Raw genomic sequence first — 21,115 nt, 5'->3', positions numbered from 1 at the left:
CAGAGTACTCAAAACAACAGATAGTTATAGGTTTTGGCTTTCTAGATTTTTTAATTGCATATAAAGAATTGCACAGTGAATGCTGGCATTGTCAAGAGCGAGGGTTAGTACTTGTTTTACGTAAGAATGACAGAAGTATAAATTAGGTTGAAATTATTCTATTTAGATGGAAATTCTGACACAGAAGTGTACTCTGTCTATGTATCTCAAGTGTTCGCATCAGAGACTGAAACTTGCCAATTTTTACCATATTTACCGGAAAAAGATGACTCTTTAAAGATTATGTTCCTTGAGTTGTAGTTTTGACAGTGATATTATGATATTATCTGTGAGGACATTAGTAACTTGTGGAGTAGTGCATATTTAATTTTTAGTCCCTCTTTAATTATATTTTACTTGTTTCTTTACATTCTGTAGTTCATTTAATTGTGCAACCTGTGAAGTTAATTTCTGGTTCAGTGTCTGTCTAGTGCAATATGTCATAAAACAGTGGTTATATGCTGTCAGGACTGCTGAATTGCTTTCTTGATGCCATAGGTAGGATTCCTTAAGTCACCACTCCTCCTGAGTTACTTTCAACACAATCTGCTGTTTATATGTTTCAACATAAACTTTTTGATTAACATAAAAATAATTTTCTACACAAAAGGTATTTTGTAGAAGCAAAAATAATTTTTACTCAGATTAAGATGGTATGAGAAAGATATTAGCAAGATTTCAAAACTAAGAACTCAACATTTTAGAAAATTCTTTAATTAGAGCCACTCTGGTGTCCTTGGTTTAGACTGAACCCAGCTTAATTCAGTTCAGGATATGGACATCCCTCACAGTGCAAGCAGCAATTCAATACTTAGAGCCATAGTTCTTATTTAGTGTGTGGCACAGAATTAAAAAAAAAAAAAAAAGATAAAATTACATGCGCTCTTTAAAAGCATTAATTACTTGTCTAGCATTGCTTGACAAATTTGTAGATTATTTAGTTCTCTGGGACAGCTTTGCTTTTTTCCCTCCATTATTTCTTTAATTCACCACAAATCTTCCCATTCTTTTCAATAAATGAAGTAGAGGTCCTATTGACTTATTCTCACCACAGCCTTTCCTGTGCTCAAAAGAGGTATGTGCCAGAAAATTAGAGATATCCCTGCAATTTATGTGCATTTTATCTGAAATAATGTTCATAGTTAAAATTATTCTGGCATTTCCTAATGCTTAGCTGCTTATCTTTGCAACCTTTATAATATGTTCTCATTATTGTATTTTGAATGCAAATTAAATCCCATGGATTTATATTGACACGTACTTAATCTTATCTCATAGTTATGTCACTGAAATAAGTATATTTTCACACCTTCACTAAGCATACTAAAATAGAATTTTGCAACACAAGTCTGTAAAAACATTTTTGTTGGCAAATGAAATCCTTGTATATGCTGATTCAAGAGTCAAGAATGGGATGAGATGTGTGATCCTTTAAGCACTAGCACTTTAATAATCAGACCTATTCACTTTTATAAAATGGATTTCATGCATTTGAAATGCATTTCTATAAAGTTTTTGAAGGTGAGGGAGAGAGAGTTTACTGCTGGTGTCAGTGGCAATAGAAAGGATGTAAGCCCCAATCTCATGATTAACAGCACTTAATCAGAACAGTTTATTCAGGAAAGGATTTCTGTGCCAGTGGAAGAGCTGTGGTTCCCTTGCCACAGCATTCAATTTGTCTTTTACTCTGGTGGGTGAGAAGTAGTGAGGAATTTATTTTCATTGTTCTCAGTCTTGCATTTAAAAGACTACATTTCTCTCTCTAAATATTCATATCTAATTTTAGTGCTGTCAGTAAGATTAGTCCACATAAGGGTGTTAACATCGCTTAAATTGCACCAGTGCTGACATTTAAAGAAAATCTATAAATTGTGTGCTAAGTGCAACATATTTGGATGTTCATGCTTGTCACCAGAGCTCTAGAGTTGCAATTACAGCAAAATTGTTGTGCTCAAAGAAGTTAACATTTTAATGCATGCCTGTTAATTTATGCCAGATGCAAGATCAAACTGTAATTTTGATAGAAGGATTTAGAACTGGTTGCTCTGTTATTAGTGGTGTAGCTGTTGCCCTGGACAACCACTCTAACGTGTCTGGTGGGCATGTTTTATATTTGGTTGCTGGGAAGAAATCTCAGGCTCATATATGTAAGAATGATTAAGTAGCTACTCATGACAAAGATCAATATTAGAATGATGGAATAGAGCCCAACTCCTGGCCCTGCATGGGCTAGCCCCAGAGTCACCCCCGTGCCTGAGAGTGTTGTCCAAGCACTTCTTGAACTCAGACTGGCTTGGAACTGTGACCACTTCCCTGGGGAGCCTGGTCTAATACCCAAGCACCCTCTGAGTGAGAAGTCTTTTCCTGATATCTAAACCTTTCCCACTGCCTCACAGTCTGTGTGTGTGTGTGGGTACAAACATACTTCAATTTAATGAGCATTGTTCTCCATCCCTCTCCTACTGACCTCTGTCAGCTTAGACTCTAGGTAATTAAAGTACCTTTCTTAATAGGCATCCTGTTTCTATCACAGCTGGATTCTGATTTCAACTATGTATCTAATTGTGGATTGAAGCCACAGAATGCTACAAGCACTCCTGAGCTGCATCAGTACTCTGTGCCCCTTTTTGTAGCCGAGAATCATGGAACCGCTTAAAGAGAAATGCTGTCTTCATTCTAAGAGTTTAGACGTGTCGGCATAGAATTAGCAGTGCTTCAGCCTTCTTTACAGTCTTTAAAGCAAGTAAAAAATAGAGGTAGAAATAACATTTTCAAATCTAAATGCCTCTCAGGGTTATCTGAGGCCTGATGTTATTCACACTCCGGACTTTCCTGCAGGTTTTGTTTACTGCACAGGTAAACAGTGCTCACACACTGAAGTTTATGGTACCCTGAAGACTCCAAAGCCTTTTTTTTCTTTTAATTTAATGGGCAGAATTCTGCATTTGATGTTAGAAGTTGCAGAGGTTTTATTGAAAAGCTTTTTGAAATAAATAAATAACTATTCTATTTTAATTTTTAAAATTCTCATCTCATGTTCACAGTGCCCAAAAGCCAAGCCTCTCAGGCTGGGGGGCTGTCCCTGGCAGGGTAGGGTAGGGTCAGGACCAGACCTTGTGAGGGCAATCAAACACAGCCCGGGGGGCTGGGCAGGGCCAAGGGAATGGGCTGAGGTTGGTCCAGGAAGTCACTCTGTGGTCAGGGTCAGGCACCTGTGCTGGTTCCAAGCTGGCTCTGAGCTTCAGCAGCCAAACTTTGTAAAGATGCTTTTAGGGCCCTGACACCAGGAAACTCTTTTGTAGCACAGCTGGAAAGGATTTTACTTGTCCCTCTCCCCCATTTGTGAAAATTCATTGTTGTATCTTTCTGTTTTGTATTTTTTTTTTATTCATGTGATCCACCAGATGAAAAAAAAAAAAAAAAAAAAAAAAACCCCACTTATTTTATTTTACCTTTGTTTACATTGCATTTACATTTGTTTATATTACAAATCCCTGTTGGATGGGGCCCTGAGGAAGCTGATCTATTGGGTGGCATCCCTTCCCAAGGTGGGAGGGGAGTTGGAGCCAGACAATCTTTAAGGTCCCTTCCAACCCAAGCCATTCTGTGATTCTGTAATACATTCATTTATGTATCATAAATTTAATATTTTGTTATCTTCTATTCTAGAAAAAATTAGAAGACTTGAATGCTGACTGGAAGGCAATACAACACTTAATTCAACAACTAAAGGAAAAGCCAGCATTAGCAGCCTTTGGCCAACTATCTTCAGGTGTCTGTAAGTGCTTCAGTATATGTATTTTTTTAAATTAATTACAAATCACACAGTTAAAGTTAAAATGGCTGGAGACTGTCTAAATTAATTCTGCATCCTTAAAAGTGCTACTATGGCATTCAAGTTGGTTTTTATCATTGCCTTTCTATTTTATGCAATGTATCCCAGAAGACAAATTAGATTATGATTTGATGAAAAGGTTGCAGAATGCTTTTCAAATTATTACTGTTTCAAAGTAATTTTTCTTTCATTCCATGAAGAGGTGAGATTTTGACTTTTTGCATATACTAATGGAGGAAATGCTACAAAGGGAGACAAATTGTTTAAATTAAAAGATGATAATGTTATAGGTCAAGTACCTGTAGATTGGTCACAGAATGAAATTCTGAAATTATTACTACTGATGGGGCATAATGTCAGACTGTTTCAAAACAAAGCTTGTCTATTAACAGAAAAAGTCATATGACAACATGGCAGGAAGAATTCTGCAGTTAAACACTAAGTCTGTGATTTATGTTTCTTTGTCTCTTGCATTCATGAATACACAACAAGACATCTGATCTCTGTTTCATTTAAATTATTTTGACAATATTTATGTTGGATTACTCTCATATCTCTTTGTGTCTTCTTGCTTCCTACAAGGATTACAAACTCTTCTTTCTTTTTCCTTGATAAATGGATTTTATTTCCAGTGCCTTCCTTTAAAATGTAGTGATTAAGCATGGGTGGAAAATAAATGCTTAATGGAAGCACTGTGCTCAATCTGAATTTCTAAAGTCTCTAAGATTCTTTACTTGATATTGTACCATTTCTCTTGCTTGAATGAAGAATGTTGCCTATACCATGTGGAAAGTTGCTCATCGTATGTGGGAGCAGAAAGAAATCTGTCCCCCCAACCTCTGTCAGATTGCCTGTAACTCAGGTTGTGATACAGCTGCAGTAATCAATTGGAATTGGATTACATGTGGGTTGTTGGTTCCTCTTGTTTTTAACATGTTCTAGGGGGTAGCATACAATAACAGCTTAAACTGGAGAATTCTCGACCTTCTAATAGCGGTCCTCCAGGACAGCAAAGAAGAAAACTCTTTTCTTCAGAGAAGTACGCAATTGCTCCATAGAGAGAGGATCCAGAAATTTCAGTACCAGAAGACAGAATCACAGAACCACAGAATTTCTAGGTTGAAAGAGACCTTTAAGATCATCGAGTCCAACCCATGTTCTAACAGTCCAGCTCCTGCCCAAATAGCACGTATGAGGAAAGGAGTTGTCTTGCTCATGACATGTTGAATCTTACTAAAAAGAGCCCATTATTTGAGTTTACTCCCTCAGAGCTGCTGTGGTTCCAGTTGCAATTATTTCAACTTTCTAAAAATATCCAAATACCACTACTGTATTTTTAAACAAATAGTACAACAGCATTCTTGCTTTGCATGATTTTGTTTGAAGGCATTCTACAGGAATTCATGTAATGGCATGGGGGAATGAAGGAGATGTGTAATCATTTTTTGCTGTGCTAAACTTGCTGTGTCAGTTTTCTGTGTGAACAGGTTATGTCAGGTTCCAGAAGGAAAGAGTATTGGCAAGCTGTGACTTTGCTGTTACAAAAGAAATTATAATAATGGAAGAAGAGTGAGAACACAGAGTAGTAATGTGATATATTTTTATATTACCTCATCTCTAGCTGAAGAATTACAAAATTACTCACCTTAATGCAAGATGTAGTCTCTGACTGCTAACGTTTCTGAGACTCAGCTGATGGAATTGTACATGCAGAGAATGAAAGCCCTGGTGTTCTGTAAAGGATTAAGCAGGAAGTAAGATTGATTTCCCTTCTATAGAAACGAGCACTTAAAATTTGAACCTGTGCTTATAACACTATTTCATAATTTTTCTTTATTTGAGTCAGTTTACTGTGATCACCTCATTATAGGTGTATTGACATAGAACTGTAGAGTTCAAAAGGAACCCAGGGAGACATCTATTCCTTTAGCTCAAAGCACAGTCGATTAGTGCAGGTTGCTCAGGGTCATGTCCAGCCAGGTTTTTAATATCTCCAAGGATAGAGACTCTACAACCTCTCTGGGCAACTTTTTCCAGTGTTGAGCAACTCTGACAGTAAAAAACGTTTCTTCTTCTATTCAATTAGAATTTCTAGCATTTCAGTTTTTGCACGGTGCTTCTCATCCTGTCTCTGGGCTGCACTGAAGACAGTCTGGATGTGTCTTTACTCCTCCAATCAGGTATCTAAACACATGGATATGATCCCCCTCAGCCTTTTCTTCTCCAGGCCAAGAGAGCAGTTTCCTACATAGATAGGAAATGATATCTGCTGCTAAGGTATTTTTATAATTTATTTAAAAGAATGGGAGGAAAGGAGGGAAGAAATTTAATGTCATGGGTCTAATAGTTCTGTGGTATAAGTTCTACAGTTATTTTAACCATTCATATTATAGATATTTTTATGGCTTTATTTACTCTGTGCTGCTGACTCTTTTGAACCACAGGGACTCAAACTGGTTATGGGAGAGCTAGCTTTAACCAAGTCTCCCAACAGCTAAACAATCTCATTAAAGGTCATTTGTAAAGAAAGATGCACAAAGTTGTTTTGGAAGGTTGTGTGAAGCAGTGTCAGTATCTGCTGTTGACAGTTATTCACTTCCTGATCCTATAGGGACTGTAGGGACATCAGGATTGAATAATGTTGACGTGTGTATTTGAGACCAGGGAATGAAGATGTAACTGGCTCATCTCTAGTGCCCTGTCAGGTATCATTTGGTCTGGTCTGGTTACAGGAACCCAGACAGAGAATCTTAATAAATTCCATCTGGTGGCTGTTACAGAGGTAAGGCTCCCTGGTTATAATTGTTTCTAGGTCTGCACATTATAGTTTCTTAGGCAGAAGAAGTATTAAAAAATAGTTTTTCATATTCTACCAGTCCAGTGTGCCCTCAGGCATAAGGAACAAGAATTACTTCTCCAGCTCAAAGAATGTACTTAGCTGAAGGGTATGCCTAAAACCTTAGCAAAGATTGACTTCCAAGATAAGATGAATCAGGAAGGAAATCACACTTGCTATCCGTACTTGACAGGATAACGTGAAATGGTGTGAATGTCTCTATCCAAATACCTTGATGCATTGCTTAGCCAGCAGTTTGGAAAACATTTTAAACAGAGAGGAAAGCAGTTCTGGAATGTGCTTTTCCAGGAGGGAGAGTTTTTAATAGCATCATTAGCATTCATATGACTTCTTTTTCTTCTTTTGTACTGAAGTGCTATCACTGTATTTATTTACTAAGCTAGGTGAAGGTACACACTGCTTTGTAAACCCCTCTGAATGCATTCTGGGGTAGGAGGTACTCCTGACTTGTCCTGGAGGAAAATATTTTCCATATTTTTTCTTCATTCCAGTAAGATGCGAGGGGAAAATTCTGGCCACTTTTATTTAGAGCTACCTTGAAAATACAATTTCTTTAAATTGATGTGTATTTATTTTCAGTTATGCTGTACTTGAAGTTTGTGAAGTTTTAACTACAAATGAATCCACCTGAAAATACTCTGTCAACTAATTTTACATTTTCCATATTCATCTAATAAAACTGTGAGTGATACATTATCTTAATACTCTTGCAGTTTAACTTATTCAGTGGACTGTTTTTTGTGTACAAGCAATTTATTTTTTTCTCTTGACTGCTTACAGAAGTTTTTGTCCCTTTTTTGTCTTTTTTTTTGTATGAAATGCCTAATCAAGTGGAACAGAACAACGTGCAACTGTGAAATGAATAAAAGAGTGACAATTATAATCAACTACAATGGTGAAATTTCTTCTGAAATTAGGTAGAATTTGTCCCTTTGAACTTTAAAATTTATCAGTCTTATTTTGGAGCATCATTTGTAGGATGTCTGAAAAAAGATAAAGATTAAAAAATTATTGGTTGTGTTTAACAGATTTTAGCAGGGTTGCATTTGACAGAAAGGCTTTAGATGCATTGGTAGGTGTTGTACACTTACTACAAATAATTAGAGGAAAGCTAATTCTGCATCACCAGAGCTCACCATCAGCACTCACCATCAGCTTTAGGTATCTTTCTTTAAATGCCTACAATCAATGCTCTTCTGTGCTTTCAGTATAACTTGCTTTAGGAGTAGGAGTTAGACTGCAGACACAGAACCAAAGACTGGGCTTCCCTGTACAGGGGAACAAGACTTTTCAGGATTTAGAATGGGTAAGGAAGAATGGGAGAGGAGTGAGGGATCATGCTGAGTCCATTAGACTCGGGCTGTAATGTGAATGCTGTGAGCTGCAGGTAAGTTCACCAGCAGCAATGGTGGTGGAGAGACTCATCACTTATTAGCCCATATATTCAGCTGGGTACAGGAAAAATATTCACAGCAGTCAGTCACCTCCAGAGTCTATAGTACCTTGAGTCTTGAAGTTTGAATTAAAACAGTGACATTTGGTGATACAGTGACATTCCCCAGTGAATCTGGGGAAAGCAGGGATAACAGAATTTCATTTGCTTATCCTTTGGTATTTTACTTGCAAGAGTATAGTATGTCTCCTTCTGTTTGGGAAATATAGTTTGGTTTTTATTTCTCTGTGAAGCAAATCCCCACCAGGAGCAGGCATGTTGTTTTGTTCCAGGCTTGTAAGATCATATATACTACAGTTCTTGAAAAATATCAGTTGCTCTGTGTATGCACCTCTGTGGCTTAATGCAGCTGGAATTCACACTCACTGCTTGCAGTATGTAACATAAGAAACAACTACTGGTGCTGCTAAAAATATACCATTCATGAGTTTGTAAGTTTCTGAGGAAAGTTAGCACTAAACAAAAGCATGTACATGAAAATACATACCTTGATAAAATAACTTAAGGTTTAAAACTTAAAATCCATTTATCTCGGAAGCTGAAAGTGCTTCTGTAGTGCTAGTGCATGTATTGTATGCATCTAGAATTTTCTTTTGCTTTCAAAATGCATAGTTGAGCTTTTTATTATTCCATACTGGTTATTTCTAAGATAAGGGAATGTACAGATGGACATAGCAGTATCCTGCGTTATGAAGTCTGCCCTGTTAAATCTCTGACATGATATTTGGTTTCATGTTTTCAGTGGGAATGAAGGATTCTTTGTTTAGGAAATTATAACCATTGAAATATATTCATTTCCATGGACTTGAGAGCTGGATTGTGTACTGTTCCTCTGCCTCTTTGAAAACACACAAACCATTTGTGTTTAAGAGATAATCAGGAGACAATGACGAAAATGTAAGAAACAAAATGACAGCAACTAGCTTTGGGCAAAAAATGCACAATAGATACACTTTCTTTTTCACATCTTTCAGAGCTAATGTGCTCTGAAGCAGTCATTGTTTATATATTATGCTCACTCTTTGAGTGAACACATATGCTGTAGTGCAGCACTGTTTGTCAGAATTTCCAAAAGCTAGTCTTATGCACCTTCTGCACCTGAGAATACTACAATATGTGTGTTCAAAGGGCAAATAAAAAAACCAATGTAAAATCAGATCTTTGAGTGTCTATATTGTTTATAGCAGCTGGCATAGTATAATTGGGACAAAGAATACTGAAAATAATTCTTTGAGAAAGACTGAAGAATCCATGGATGTGTGCATCTACAATGTTTTCAATACTAATGGACATTTGTGTTGATATTAAATGTTGATATTAAACTTCTGTTGCACACATTCTTCACTATTTAAAGGATGTTTGCTGTCACCTATTAAAAAGATTTCATGAGGGATATGGTAGATAACTTAATTTTCTAGAACCATTCTCCAGGGAGTTGAGCAGATCAAAATCCACAGCATGCAGCTGTTGGGGTAAGCAGTTCTTGTGAACCATTTTGGTTCACTTTGGTTATAGGACACCAGTAAAGAAGATCACTCTCATGAGCTGTAGTAGAGAGAAATACTGTTTCCAATAATGATAATGTGTCTAGAACCATATAGTTTCTGATACTTGTGCATGTTGATTCTGAAGTAAATGTCTACTTTTAATATTAGCTATAATTTGGTTTAACACTATAAAAAGTTTTACAAAGGTAAAATGCAAGAGGGAAATTGAATATGTAAAAATGCAGTAGGGAAGTATCACAGAGGATACCTTGAGCTCTTAAAACATTACAGGCCAGTAACAGTAGACTCCTCCTTTAGTCAGCTGGCCTGACAAAGGTTGCTCATGCTTGTGTAAGTGGATTAGTAAAGGAGCAGATTACTGTCTTTACCTTCTCTTTTTGGTGGAGGAATAAATAATGGTTTATATAAATAATTTTAGTAGATTTGGGTTTGAGTAATTTCACTTTACAGACTCATGTAATGAAGAGGTTCAGAGATGCCAGCCTGAGATGGCCCTATTATGGGTAAATTGCCATATATCTGTTTTCCCTTTATATTCAGGAAAGAAGTGTCTAATCATTCAATTTGATTTCCATTAAGAAGCTTTTTTACTTCTCACATATGTGACACATACAGCAAATAATATGGCACAAAGCTGAATCTGTTACCATTTGATTGGAGATTTTTCAAGGTCAGGACCCAGTTTCACAAGCAGTTCTATTTTTCAATACAGCTGACATCAGACACAAGCTGAAGACAAACTTGTCTAATAAAGCTTTCAGATTCAATTTTCTCTCTGCATATAGCTTCAGGAATCTCTGGAGGTCATTCACAGCATGTGCTGTAACACCAACAGGGAGAAGTAATGAAAAGCATCTATATAAAAAGCTGACACTCTGCCTTCCAAGCTGCATGAATAAAAACATAATAAGCAAGTTTAGAAACACAAATCTCTGTTATTCTCAGAATTTCTATTTTGATCTTTATAATATATCTTGACTTGAGGATTTGCTTCTGGTTTTTCTGACAGGCGAAAAATATATGCATAATATACTTAAGCCACAAATGCCCAATTTGAACAAAACCAAAGGTTACACCTTTATATTTAATGTCCTGTTTCAGGGATCTGGCAGTAGGTTTCCTTTTGAAAGATCTGCAATAAGCAGGTGTGACAGTGCAGTTTACAAAAGGAATGTGAAATTCTACTTGTTTTCTTCAGGGCTCAGCTGATTAAATATAACTCACTCTGGGTTACAAAGAATTTTTATTGTACTGATACCTATGATGAAACATAAATCAGAAAGTCAAGACAGGAGTTGGCTGCTTTGCTGTTATTAAAGACAATATGGAGCCAAGGTCTAATTTTTCTATTTTGTAACAAGTTGTTGAAGCACAGCTGTCAAAATTTATGATGTAAATAAGATTAATGCTATCATTAGTCTTTCAAATGACCACATTCACCTATTCAATTTTTTTAATACAATCTGGTATTTTCTTCTGAGGAGCAAGCTTTGTGGCTTGTTTTCTTTCATTTAATGTCATGATCAATAGTTAGTAGCAGCAGGATATGCCAGATTTCTTTGGTTAAGTCCCATGAAATGTAAATTATAGCATACTGTAGAATTCTTCAGACTATTATTGATAACCTAGATCAGGTGAGAGCACAGTTACAGTTATGTTTGTACTTTTTCATATGGCTCCAATAAATTTGGTAACAGAATCCAGTGTTGGTGATTTTTAAAATATCTGGAAACTATAATTTTTTAAAACACAGATAGAATCAAAAATTTAGACTATTTCATTCTGGAAGATATGGGAAAAGGGAGTAGAGTTCCTAGCAAAAGGGTATCCATAACAAAATGGTAGTTTATGCCCTTTTTCAGTTTTTCTGCCTAAGTTCCTAGCTTTCCATCTTTAAATCACTTTTTTAATAGTGTTTTAAACCTACTTTCTCTCTCCCTCTCTCTCTCCCCGCCCCCACACTTACTTTTGTTACAATAACTCAAATTACTGTGATATTTGAGTATCCAGATACCATCAGCCTGCAAATTGCAGTAATCTCTCTATTCTGTCTCTTTTTGTATCGTAATTAGGCCTATTGACAATTACATTGTGTGAAAATCTCCTTCATTTGCTAGAATAGTAGAAAGGAACTGGTCATTCTGCACACAATCCTCTTGACCTGTCTGTTCTTTGTTGACTTGTCTCTTTAAAAGAGCAAAGCAAGCCATCTTTTCCTTGTGAAGGGAGCAGTGCTCAGGGACATCCTGGTCATGCTCTACCTGAGTCTTTGACAGCCTTCCTCACATTTCTGTTGTGACTGGGACTACCTTAGAGGTGGGTCTGCTCTAGAGAGAAACAGCCAGCCAAGGAGTGTGAGCAGAGTGGAGGCTACAGGGAATGAGGAGCAAAGCTCATAATTGCTTCTAGGGTTCCTGTCCTTGTCAGAGGACATGAGATGATGACAGAAGGACTTGCTCCTTGAACCATAAAAGGCTTAAATGAGGAAAAGATGTCAAATGAAAACCTCTTATATTCCAGCTGTAAAATTCTTTAGTCTGATACATATGCAGTCTATCACTGAAATATCAGACTGCTGTCTTTGTGTCAGTTTGGAGCAGCAGGGGACGTGCAGTGGTGGAAATAGGCAAGAAGAGATGTGCATTGCTGATGTTTTTTTAACAGTAGATTGATGGGCAGACCACACTTAATTTCCCAAAAACAATTCTTCATAGGGTGAAAGTAAAATAGAGGTTATTTTGACCTGGAAAGTAAGCATAATATGAGAAAACTTGACAGAGGTTTCACAAAGAAGTGCCTGGCAAGATATTTTTACAATTATGATGAAAAAACAGAAGATGCTTGTAGTGATTTCAGTAATTCCTTCGTCAAACAAACTGACAGTGATGACGTTTCCTTTGAACAGCTGCTTTTTATCCTGTAAAATTTTCCACTTGAAGAATAAGGGTAGACTTGGACATTTTTGCATGAATTCTGTAATTTTGTTAAATTAGCTAATAACTGCACTCCGATTATTTTACAGCTTCTTTGAATCTGTTATGCTGTTTATTTTTTTTAACTACAAGGTACCTAGAATTCAACTGGCTTCTTGTTGTTTTGTATCTGTGTACAATTCTTTACACCCTTTTTTCAGAGTTCCCCTTGGATAAAATAGCAATTTATGCCAGTTAAATCAATAAATAATCTTACAAAAATTAGAAGAGGTGATTTTTATGAGACTGTAAAAGTTGGAGCTGCTGGCAGTATGGTTTTTTTTTTCCTTATATCAAAGAATCAGCTGTGAAAAATCAGTTACATGTCAATAGCAGTACACTGGAAATGTAAATTGTTGTCATATAGGTTGTCATCCCATTGAAGGGTGCATACTAAATCAAGGAACTTGTTACTTGTACTGACAAAAGGAATACTGAGAGGTGCTTACATCATATCTGACAGATGTTGTCACAACATTCTTTATAAGGCAAGTATGTGACAGAATTTGATTTTACAGCACCACAACTTCTGTAGTACAAAACATTCATTTTCATGAAACTCTTTGGTAGCAACTGCTCACTGGAGAAGACTCATCCTTTGGAAAAAGACAAATGCCTTGTGTAGTGGTATAAATAATACTGCTTTTTTTAAAAGTGTATGAAAGGTTCTTGGGCTACCTTTCTTTCATTTCTGTCTGCTTAATTCTCACACTCACTAAAAGGGATCCATTCATATAATAGCCTTTTGCTTTTCAATTTTTAGTGGCCCCATCAATCATGCTGAACTTTGCCTAAGGAAAGGTTCTTGGAGAATGCCATGACAATGCTATATTACTAAAAGGAGACTGAACTTTAGAGCAGTTTATCTTTCAGAAAGGTTTGAGTGGAACAATAGGTCCAAGCAGATTAATGCTACCTCTGTTTACAGATATATATTACAATCTTCAGTTGGTTTTGTCCTACTTGTCCCTGGTTGAGTCATAGTCTAATTAGAAGCAAATGCTGCAGATTTAAAGTTATTTCCATCACATGTAGAGCAGTCAATTGAATTCTTTATGTAGACTGTGCCAGGATTATTTCTATGTATTATCTTCTTAGTTGCTTCCTTCCCAAAGAATTCTCAGTTATTACACTATTTCCAGTTTGGTTTTTAGAGAGTGTTTGGGAACATAGCTGTACAGGACCACAGAAAGACTGACTGGAAGGGACCTCTGGAGGTAATCTAGTCTAACCCCCTACTCAAGCAGGATAACCTAGAGGAGGCTACCCAGGAAGATGTTTCTGTAGCTTTTGAGTATTTCCATGAGTGGACATACTGCAGACTCTCTGGTTCAACCCATTGCAGGACTCACTCAAAGAGCATTTCCTGATATTCAGGGGGAACCTCCTGTGTTTCAGTTGTGCCCATTTTCACTGGTGGGCACTGCCACCAGTGCTCCACCTTCTGTGCACCCTCCCTTCAGATATTGGTACGTGATCATGAGGTCTCCCCCGAGTCTTCTTTTTCTAGGCTGAACAATTCCTGCTCTCTCAAGCTTTTCCTCATATAAGAGAGGTCTCGGTCCCTTAATCATCATTGTGGCCATTCACTGGTCTCTCTTCAGTAGCTCTATAGCTGTCTTGTGCTAGGGATCCAAGAACTGGATACAGTTTTCCAGGTGTTGAGCAGACGGGAAGGATCAGCTCTGTCCGCCTGTTGGCAATGATCCTCCTAGTGCAGCCCGTGATGCCGACAGCGCCATCACTTTCCCAGGGTTTGAGGTGAAGCCGTCATTCTCTGGGTCCTCCATATTATCGTTTCTGAAGAGAAAAGTGACATTTGTTTTCCTCCAGTCTTCAGAGACTTCCTTCTGCTGTGATCCATCAAAGTTTGTAAAAAGAATCCTTGTATTGATTGCTGCCAGATCTCCCAGCACTCCACAGGCGCATCCCATCAGAGCCCATGGATTTCTTTATATGTTCCTGGTTTGCTGAAGTATTCCCCAACCGCATTCTCTTCTACAAAGAGCAATTTTTTAAAACTCTAACTTCTGTACATGGAAATTACCTTGAAGTACCTCTTATGACCAAGGGAGCTGTTAACATTCCACTTCTATGTATCTTGCATACACAGAAAGTATTTGCAGAAGCTCTTTCCAGCATCAGGTCACAATGTGAACTTTTTGCTACATGCACTAATTTAACCTCACTCTAAAGTTTTATTTACATTATGATGCACAAAAGACAACTCATGTGCTTTATATCACTAAAATTCTTAGTGTTTGGTAGACTCCACCTATTTTCTGTGTTCTTATTCCTGTTGTATTCAGTGTTTGTGATAGAAGAGGTTGTCTCTACAACCTCTTGAGTTGAGTGAAAGAGATATCAAAGTGAGTGAAAGAGATATCAAAACATCTTGCCGTAGTGTTTGGAGGAATTTGGAAAAATGCATTGTACAACAAATGGCTTAGTCACACTCCCAGATATAAAAAGAAGGATGGCAAGAAAATTCTACCAGATCTATGCTATGACAAAGAAAGAAAAGTCTGAGAAAGCTGACACTTATCTTCCTACAAAATTTAAAGTTCTGATGCTGTTTAAAAATCTAGTAATAATAACAGTTACATTTTAGAAACCATAACTTTTGTAGTTATTTTTCAAATATAGCAGTACATATTCACTTGTAAATATTTTCCTTTTCTCCTAAGCATTTTAATCTTGACTTTTTACTTTCTTTTGAACCTCTAAGTATTCTTTAGTTTCAACCCCTTCATCCCACTGCACAGACTATTTTAGATCTAAAATTTAATTAATAATCCCATAAACGATCAGCTTCTTTTCTTTTACCTTTAATAATTAAAATTATATATAATCCATAATGACTTGTTAAGAGTCATAAAGAACTTCTGGAATTAAAAGGTAGTCTAGGCACTTGTATTTTAAACTGATCACAGAAACACATAATATGAATATTCCCTAAGTGTTCATGAAATGAGATATAAAACTTTTACCCATTTATAGTCTATAAAAATTGCTATGTATGAAATATACCTGATGCAGTTACTAAGTCTTTTTTTCTAGGAATTGTTTTTTACTACATATTAAAGGCTAAGAAAATCAAACATTGGTGTTGTATTAAAATAGAAAAGACTCACTTTGAAACATGATTTTTGTCTTTAAAAGCTGATTAAAATGTTAATAAAATGTTAACTTTGAGATACAATGCTCTAAGGATGCATATTTTCCGCATATAGAGCTGTGGGTGGAATTTTGTCGGCAATAATTTTTGATCAACATAAAGACTTTTATTTTGAGTTCAAACCACTAGGAAAAAAAACCAAACAAACAAAAAAAACACCCCACAACGAACAAACAAACAAACAAAAAAAAACAACAAAAAAAAACCCCCAAAACATTCCTTGCTTTCAAACTTCAAAGTTGGTGGGCTTCTTTTTTGAGGTAATAAATTAATATTATTCATAATATTTAATCAGAGCTCTGTTGGCCATATTATTTTCCTTTCAGATTGATCTCCTGTATGACCTGGAACACCTGGCATGTAGCTGTAGCTCCTCTGCAAAAAGTGTTACTGGCAGTGAGCACCTTGCAGGGAGGGGCTGTTCTGAATGGGAGAACTTAACATACTCTTAACTTTATTCCCTTAACGTTGAAGGACAGACAGAGATGATGAGTGATTCATTTATCACAGGAACAAGTCTAAATAAATCAGTCTCAGAACTTTCTTTCCCGATCTCTGTCCAAGAAATCTGCTTGGATTTTAAGGATACAGTTGTGGATGCTCTAACTGTAGAAAATTGGTTGCAATGCCGCAGCGTAAGGGGGGAAAAAAAGATAAAAAATTCAAAATACATTTTAGTAGCTGACAGAATTTCACCTGTGTGGTCTTGTGGAGTTTAGTTGTTCCAAGTCAAGCTCACAAGGATAAAGTGCTGGTAAAACAACACGGAGATTTCCCATGAATAAGCCAGACCTGCCTGGTGTGCAATGTGGCACCCAGGGAACTGCTTGTTTGCCCACAGAGGGAATCCTCGCTTGTTCTGCCGCTAAAGAGGTCAGTGTTGCCTGTGTTAAAATAGCAAATTCACTGAGTGATGTGGTCTGAGTGTGTAGCACAAAGTACAGGTGTTCTTTCTCTGCTTGCTCAGAGTGAGTAAAATGCAGCTGAGTTTCCTTGACTAAAACAAGAAGGAAGTTTAGGGTGTGTGTTTTACTGCTCTTCATTGCATGAAAGATTTAAGGCTGGAGTCTGCTTTAACTGGTGCTGCTCTCAATGGAATGAAAAATCCAGCCTAGACTTGTAAATTGAATTAAAATGTACACCCAGTTTCTGTGTTATTTCTTCTTTGTCAAAAGGCTTTGACCCAGTAGATGCAGTTATCTTATGTAGTTACAACTTAACCAGCACTAAAAGCATTCAGAAGGATGGTTAGGAACATTCCTGGGAGCTGAGGCAGTTCTGCTTAGACTGTGGCTTGAAAAAGGGTGTTTGAAGGGCTTTGAAGCTTTTGAAAGTATTGTCAATCTTCCTGTCTGTTCTGTTCCAGTCCAGTACCTAAATAAGGAGTTTTATTTGTTTTAACTTGTCAGTTTGACCCTCTCTTGAAACACAACACTGAAATAAGCAAAGTAAAAGGGGAGAACATTCTTTCCTTGCAATTGGCTTCATTCTGTTTTACTTGGGTTTGCATTCAATATTTGAATTTCAATTTCATGTCACATTCCAATTATTCTAACTATTCAAGTTTAACATTAGAGAATAATTTTAAGTGAAAAAATACCAACATACTCTCAATTTCACCAGCGTATTTCAAAGTTCAAGAACAAGTTGAAAATCACACCTATTATTCTGTGTTTTATTTTTCTTCTATTATTGTTCTGTGTTGTTTCCTTTTTTATTAATGAGCAGAACGTGCTAATGAGAAATCACCTTAAAAACTTCATATTTGTGTGATTTCATGTCTTAAATTTTAATTTTCCTTTTGGTTTTCATGCTTATCATATCTCAGAAATGAACCATTATCACCTTTAAATAAATTGAAAGATGAAGGCCTTTATTTTTTATGACATGACTCATTAGGATGGAACTTATTATTCAGATATTTAAAAAAAAAAAATTCAAGTCTTGCATTTTTAAATTAATTGTCCCGAGAAAAATCCAAAAACAAACCAAAAATAAAAAGATCCCACCAAAACCAAAAGCAATAAACTGCCCCTTTGAGTCACAGAAATTGTCAGTGCAGTTCTGTATAATTTTTTTCAGAATGAAATCTTTTGCTACGTATTGTGTTGATTATGTTGATGTAGATTTGTCTATTATTTTTATTCGCTCATTTATACAGTTCTGTTAAATGAACTGTGTCATATCTATGCAAGCATAAACAAAGAGAAATAAGGGATAGATACTGTTCTAAGTGGCATTTTTGTTCTGAGGGGAGAGAAGTGTCAGAAATGAATCACTATGCAAACACTTTCTAAAGGTAATTTTTATAAATAATTTGATAACTCAAATATTCTAATGGTCAGTCAAACTGGACAGATTATTGCCATCCTTAGAAGATGATGGTAGGTAGTGGTAGATCTTGAAGTTTTTAGAGAAGATACTATGCTGGACTGTTGCACTTCTGCTAATACCTTATAATCTTTTTTGTAATGTTTGAAATTTCTTGATGCAAGGAACTTCATCAAGGAAAAAAAACCCAAAAATGATCAAACAAAGCCACACAAAAACCAGCCCAATGGATTAAAAAACCTAAACCCCATAAGCCAAAATCCAGATCAGTGAACCCATAAACATTAGAAGATTAGAAACACCCTTTTCTGAAATGGCTGCCACTGGGGGAAAAATAAATAAATAGATATTAAATTGTGAATTCATGATTGTGTACTCAGGTCAAAATATGTGAGATGCAAAGAGATGTCTAAGATTACTGATGGTTGTCCCAGTTTAGAAAATTGTTTTTAAGATTACCTGAATACTGATGAGGAGAAAAATTTCCTCTGAAATTAGACAACTTCTGTTTAACCTACATGAATGCCAAATTAGGCAACTGTTTTCCTGTTGTCTGAGAATCTCTGAAGCCACAGAGGAAATATGAGGCCTTGGCTTTATGGAAAAATTGTTGAACCTGCTGCCTGGGTTTTCATGTTTCAAACAGACTTTGTTGCAAAGGCATGAATGTCAATGAAAAACCATTAGATTTTCAAAAGTAATAGCAAGAAAAAAACAAACCAAAACAAAAAACTTAATGTGCATGGAGTTACACTGTTTTGGTGTTTTGGTTTGCTTTTGTCGAAGACAAGATATCTCACAGGAAGAGGGCAGGAAACTGATTTTCTCTACTCTGTAAGAGGGCTAGGAAAAATGCAAAAAACCCTATTTCAGTCCTTTAAAAATTACTAATTGGTGGTTCAGTGCTAGATAATGTAGAACACACTCCCAAGAGCTTTTATTTCAGCCTTCCTGGTTTAGTTACTGCTGCTTCAAAAGCTGATTCTGATAGAGATTCTAAAGTGTAGGTATTTAGTTTCTTTTCAAATACTGTGGAACCTCAGTGAAGCAGTGATGTGTTCTTCTGTTTTCTCTGTTTCAGTTTTTATTCTTTGATTGATCTTTTTAAAAAATGAGAAAAAAATATAATTTAGTGTAACATCATCTGCAGTAATATCATGCTTGAGGAATTGCTTTTGTATCATTAACTGAAGGTCAAAAATAGCCCAACAGTTCATAGCCATCTCTTTGTAAACAGCAAAATTCAAGGAGAAAAGACCAGTCTTGAACTTCAGAATGATTTTATATTCCATACTTCTCTGTCCAATGGTGTGTGTCTGTGGCACCTCATCATTTTTGCTGCAGAGACAGAAGTGGTGCTTCAGTGTTGGGTACTTCCTCATTCCAAACAGTGAATAATTTATACATTATTTTAAACCCATGGCTCATAGATCAGGAAAAGACACTTAGAAGGTGTGTCTGTTTTTCCCCAAAAGAAAGGAAAAAGAAATCCACAAATATCCAAACAATAGCACATAATATTTTGAAGTTATGAGGTGGAAAAATAAACAACTAGTCAAGGTTGAATTTCTTGTTGTATAAACTTCCATATTGGCCACAGAGCCTATGGGAAGCACTTGGTGATAACAGTAAGGGAAAAGATTTTTGGTCAGACGATTTCACAGCTACAGAGTGGCTTGGACACAGTGAATGAAACTTGTTTCTGAATACATGGTCATGCTATGATGTGTTGCATAGTCCAACCTACTTTTTTCAATCTGTCTTCTGGCATAGAGAGATTTGACCACTACTAGATTTTTGGAAAATTACTCATGCTTCAACCACCTTTAGCAAAGGGTTCTAATTACACTGTGAATTTTGGTACTGTTACTAGGTCAGCTGGTCTTCTAAGGATGGAATTTGAATATGCTGAGAGTGCTGGATGTTAAGATGATACTATAACAGAAATATTGTGGAAAAAATAAATTCATATTTTCTTTTAGTTTTGATTTTCATATTTTCAGCAGAGATAATATTGGAATTAAGCTTATTTCTATCTTATCCTTTCTATGGCATAAATTCTGAAATACTGAAATAAACGTCTATCATAGTTAATTTATTCAGTAACTTAAGCTTTTTTTTTTTTCTTTTTTTCAGTAACTCCTGGTGAAACTGTTGCTGTGGATACACAAACCAGGGTAACCAAGGAAACCACCACCTTCAAACCAGAAATGCCATCTTCTGTGCTTTTGGAGGTTCCAGCCTTGGCTGACTTCAATAAGGCATGGGCAGAACTCACTGACTGGCTTTCTCGACTGGATCGAGAGATAAAATCTCAGAGAGTGAAAGTAGGTGATCTTGATGACATCAACGACATGATCATCAAACAAAAGGTATGAGAAACACTGATTTTTCAAGTTGAAAGCCTCATGATCTTTGTTCTGTATTAAATCCTTTCAACAAGGAACACAGGAGAGATGATAGGCTGCAATACATGTAGTTGTCACTTCAGCTGCTTTATCCCATGAACACAATGGTTGGATGAAATGTTTAGATAATTAACTGAGGAGGAAAGAAAAATATTTACTATTTTCTCTAGTATTTGAAGCAGATCTCTCTATGTTTCTATTGCTTGTGCTGTAAGAGTATGCAAGCCAATGGTTGAAATATAAACTTCATGAGAATGAAGGAATTGCATAGTAAGCTCCAGGTTGCCAGGAAGAAGACGACCCTGTTTCACACCTTTTCTTATATTCCTCCTTAATAACTTTATGAGAGCCTTACATGCTGCTGCTCTCGGTTAATCAAAGGCTCCTCAGTTGTCTCAACAAAAGGAGCAGCTCATTAATGCAATTGTTTTGTCAGCAAAACTGCATCACTGCATCACTTAACTTTGAAAACACAGAAAAATATGGAAATTCATGTTTTAGGAGAAAAAAAGGCTGAATTTTAGCTACTCAGTA

At 36.3% G+C, this 21,115-nt stretch overlaps 1 protein-coding gene across 8 annotated transcripts in view; it reads left to right on the top strand.

The window, feature by feature from the left end:
• Positions 1-21,115, top strand: part of DMD (dystrophin) — a 1,147,932-nt gene that overhangs the window by 808,666 nt on the left and 318,151 nt on the right. For all 8 annotated transcript variants that reach the window (XM_041399749.1, XM_041399747.1, XM_041399750.1 and 5 more), the window contains 2 exons: positions 3,709-3,817; positions 20,310-20,545. In XM_041399749.1, coding sequence (XP_041255683.1) covers positions 3,709-3,817; positions 20,310-20,545 — 345 coding nt within the window. The remainder of the gene's footprint in view (positions 1-3,708; positions 3,818-20,309; positions 20,546-21,115) is intronic.

Source organism: Onychostruthus taczanowskii, unplaced genomic scaffold (assembly GCF_017590055.1).
Source record: "Onychostruthus taczanowskii isolate IOZ18803 unplaced genomic scaffold, ASM1759005v1 scaffold17, whole genome shotgun sequence".
Taxonomy (NCBI): domain Eukaryota; kingdom Metazoa; phylum Chordata; class Aves; order Passeriformes; family Passeridae; genus Onychostruthus; species Onychostruthus taczanowskii.
The sequence above is the reverse complement of the archived record's forward strand: the minus strand, read 5'-3'. Positions and strand labels throughout refer to the sequence as shown.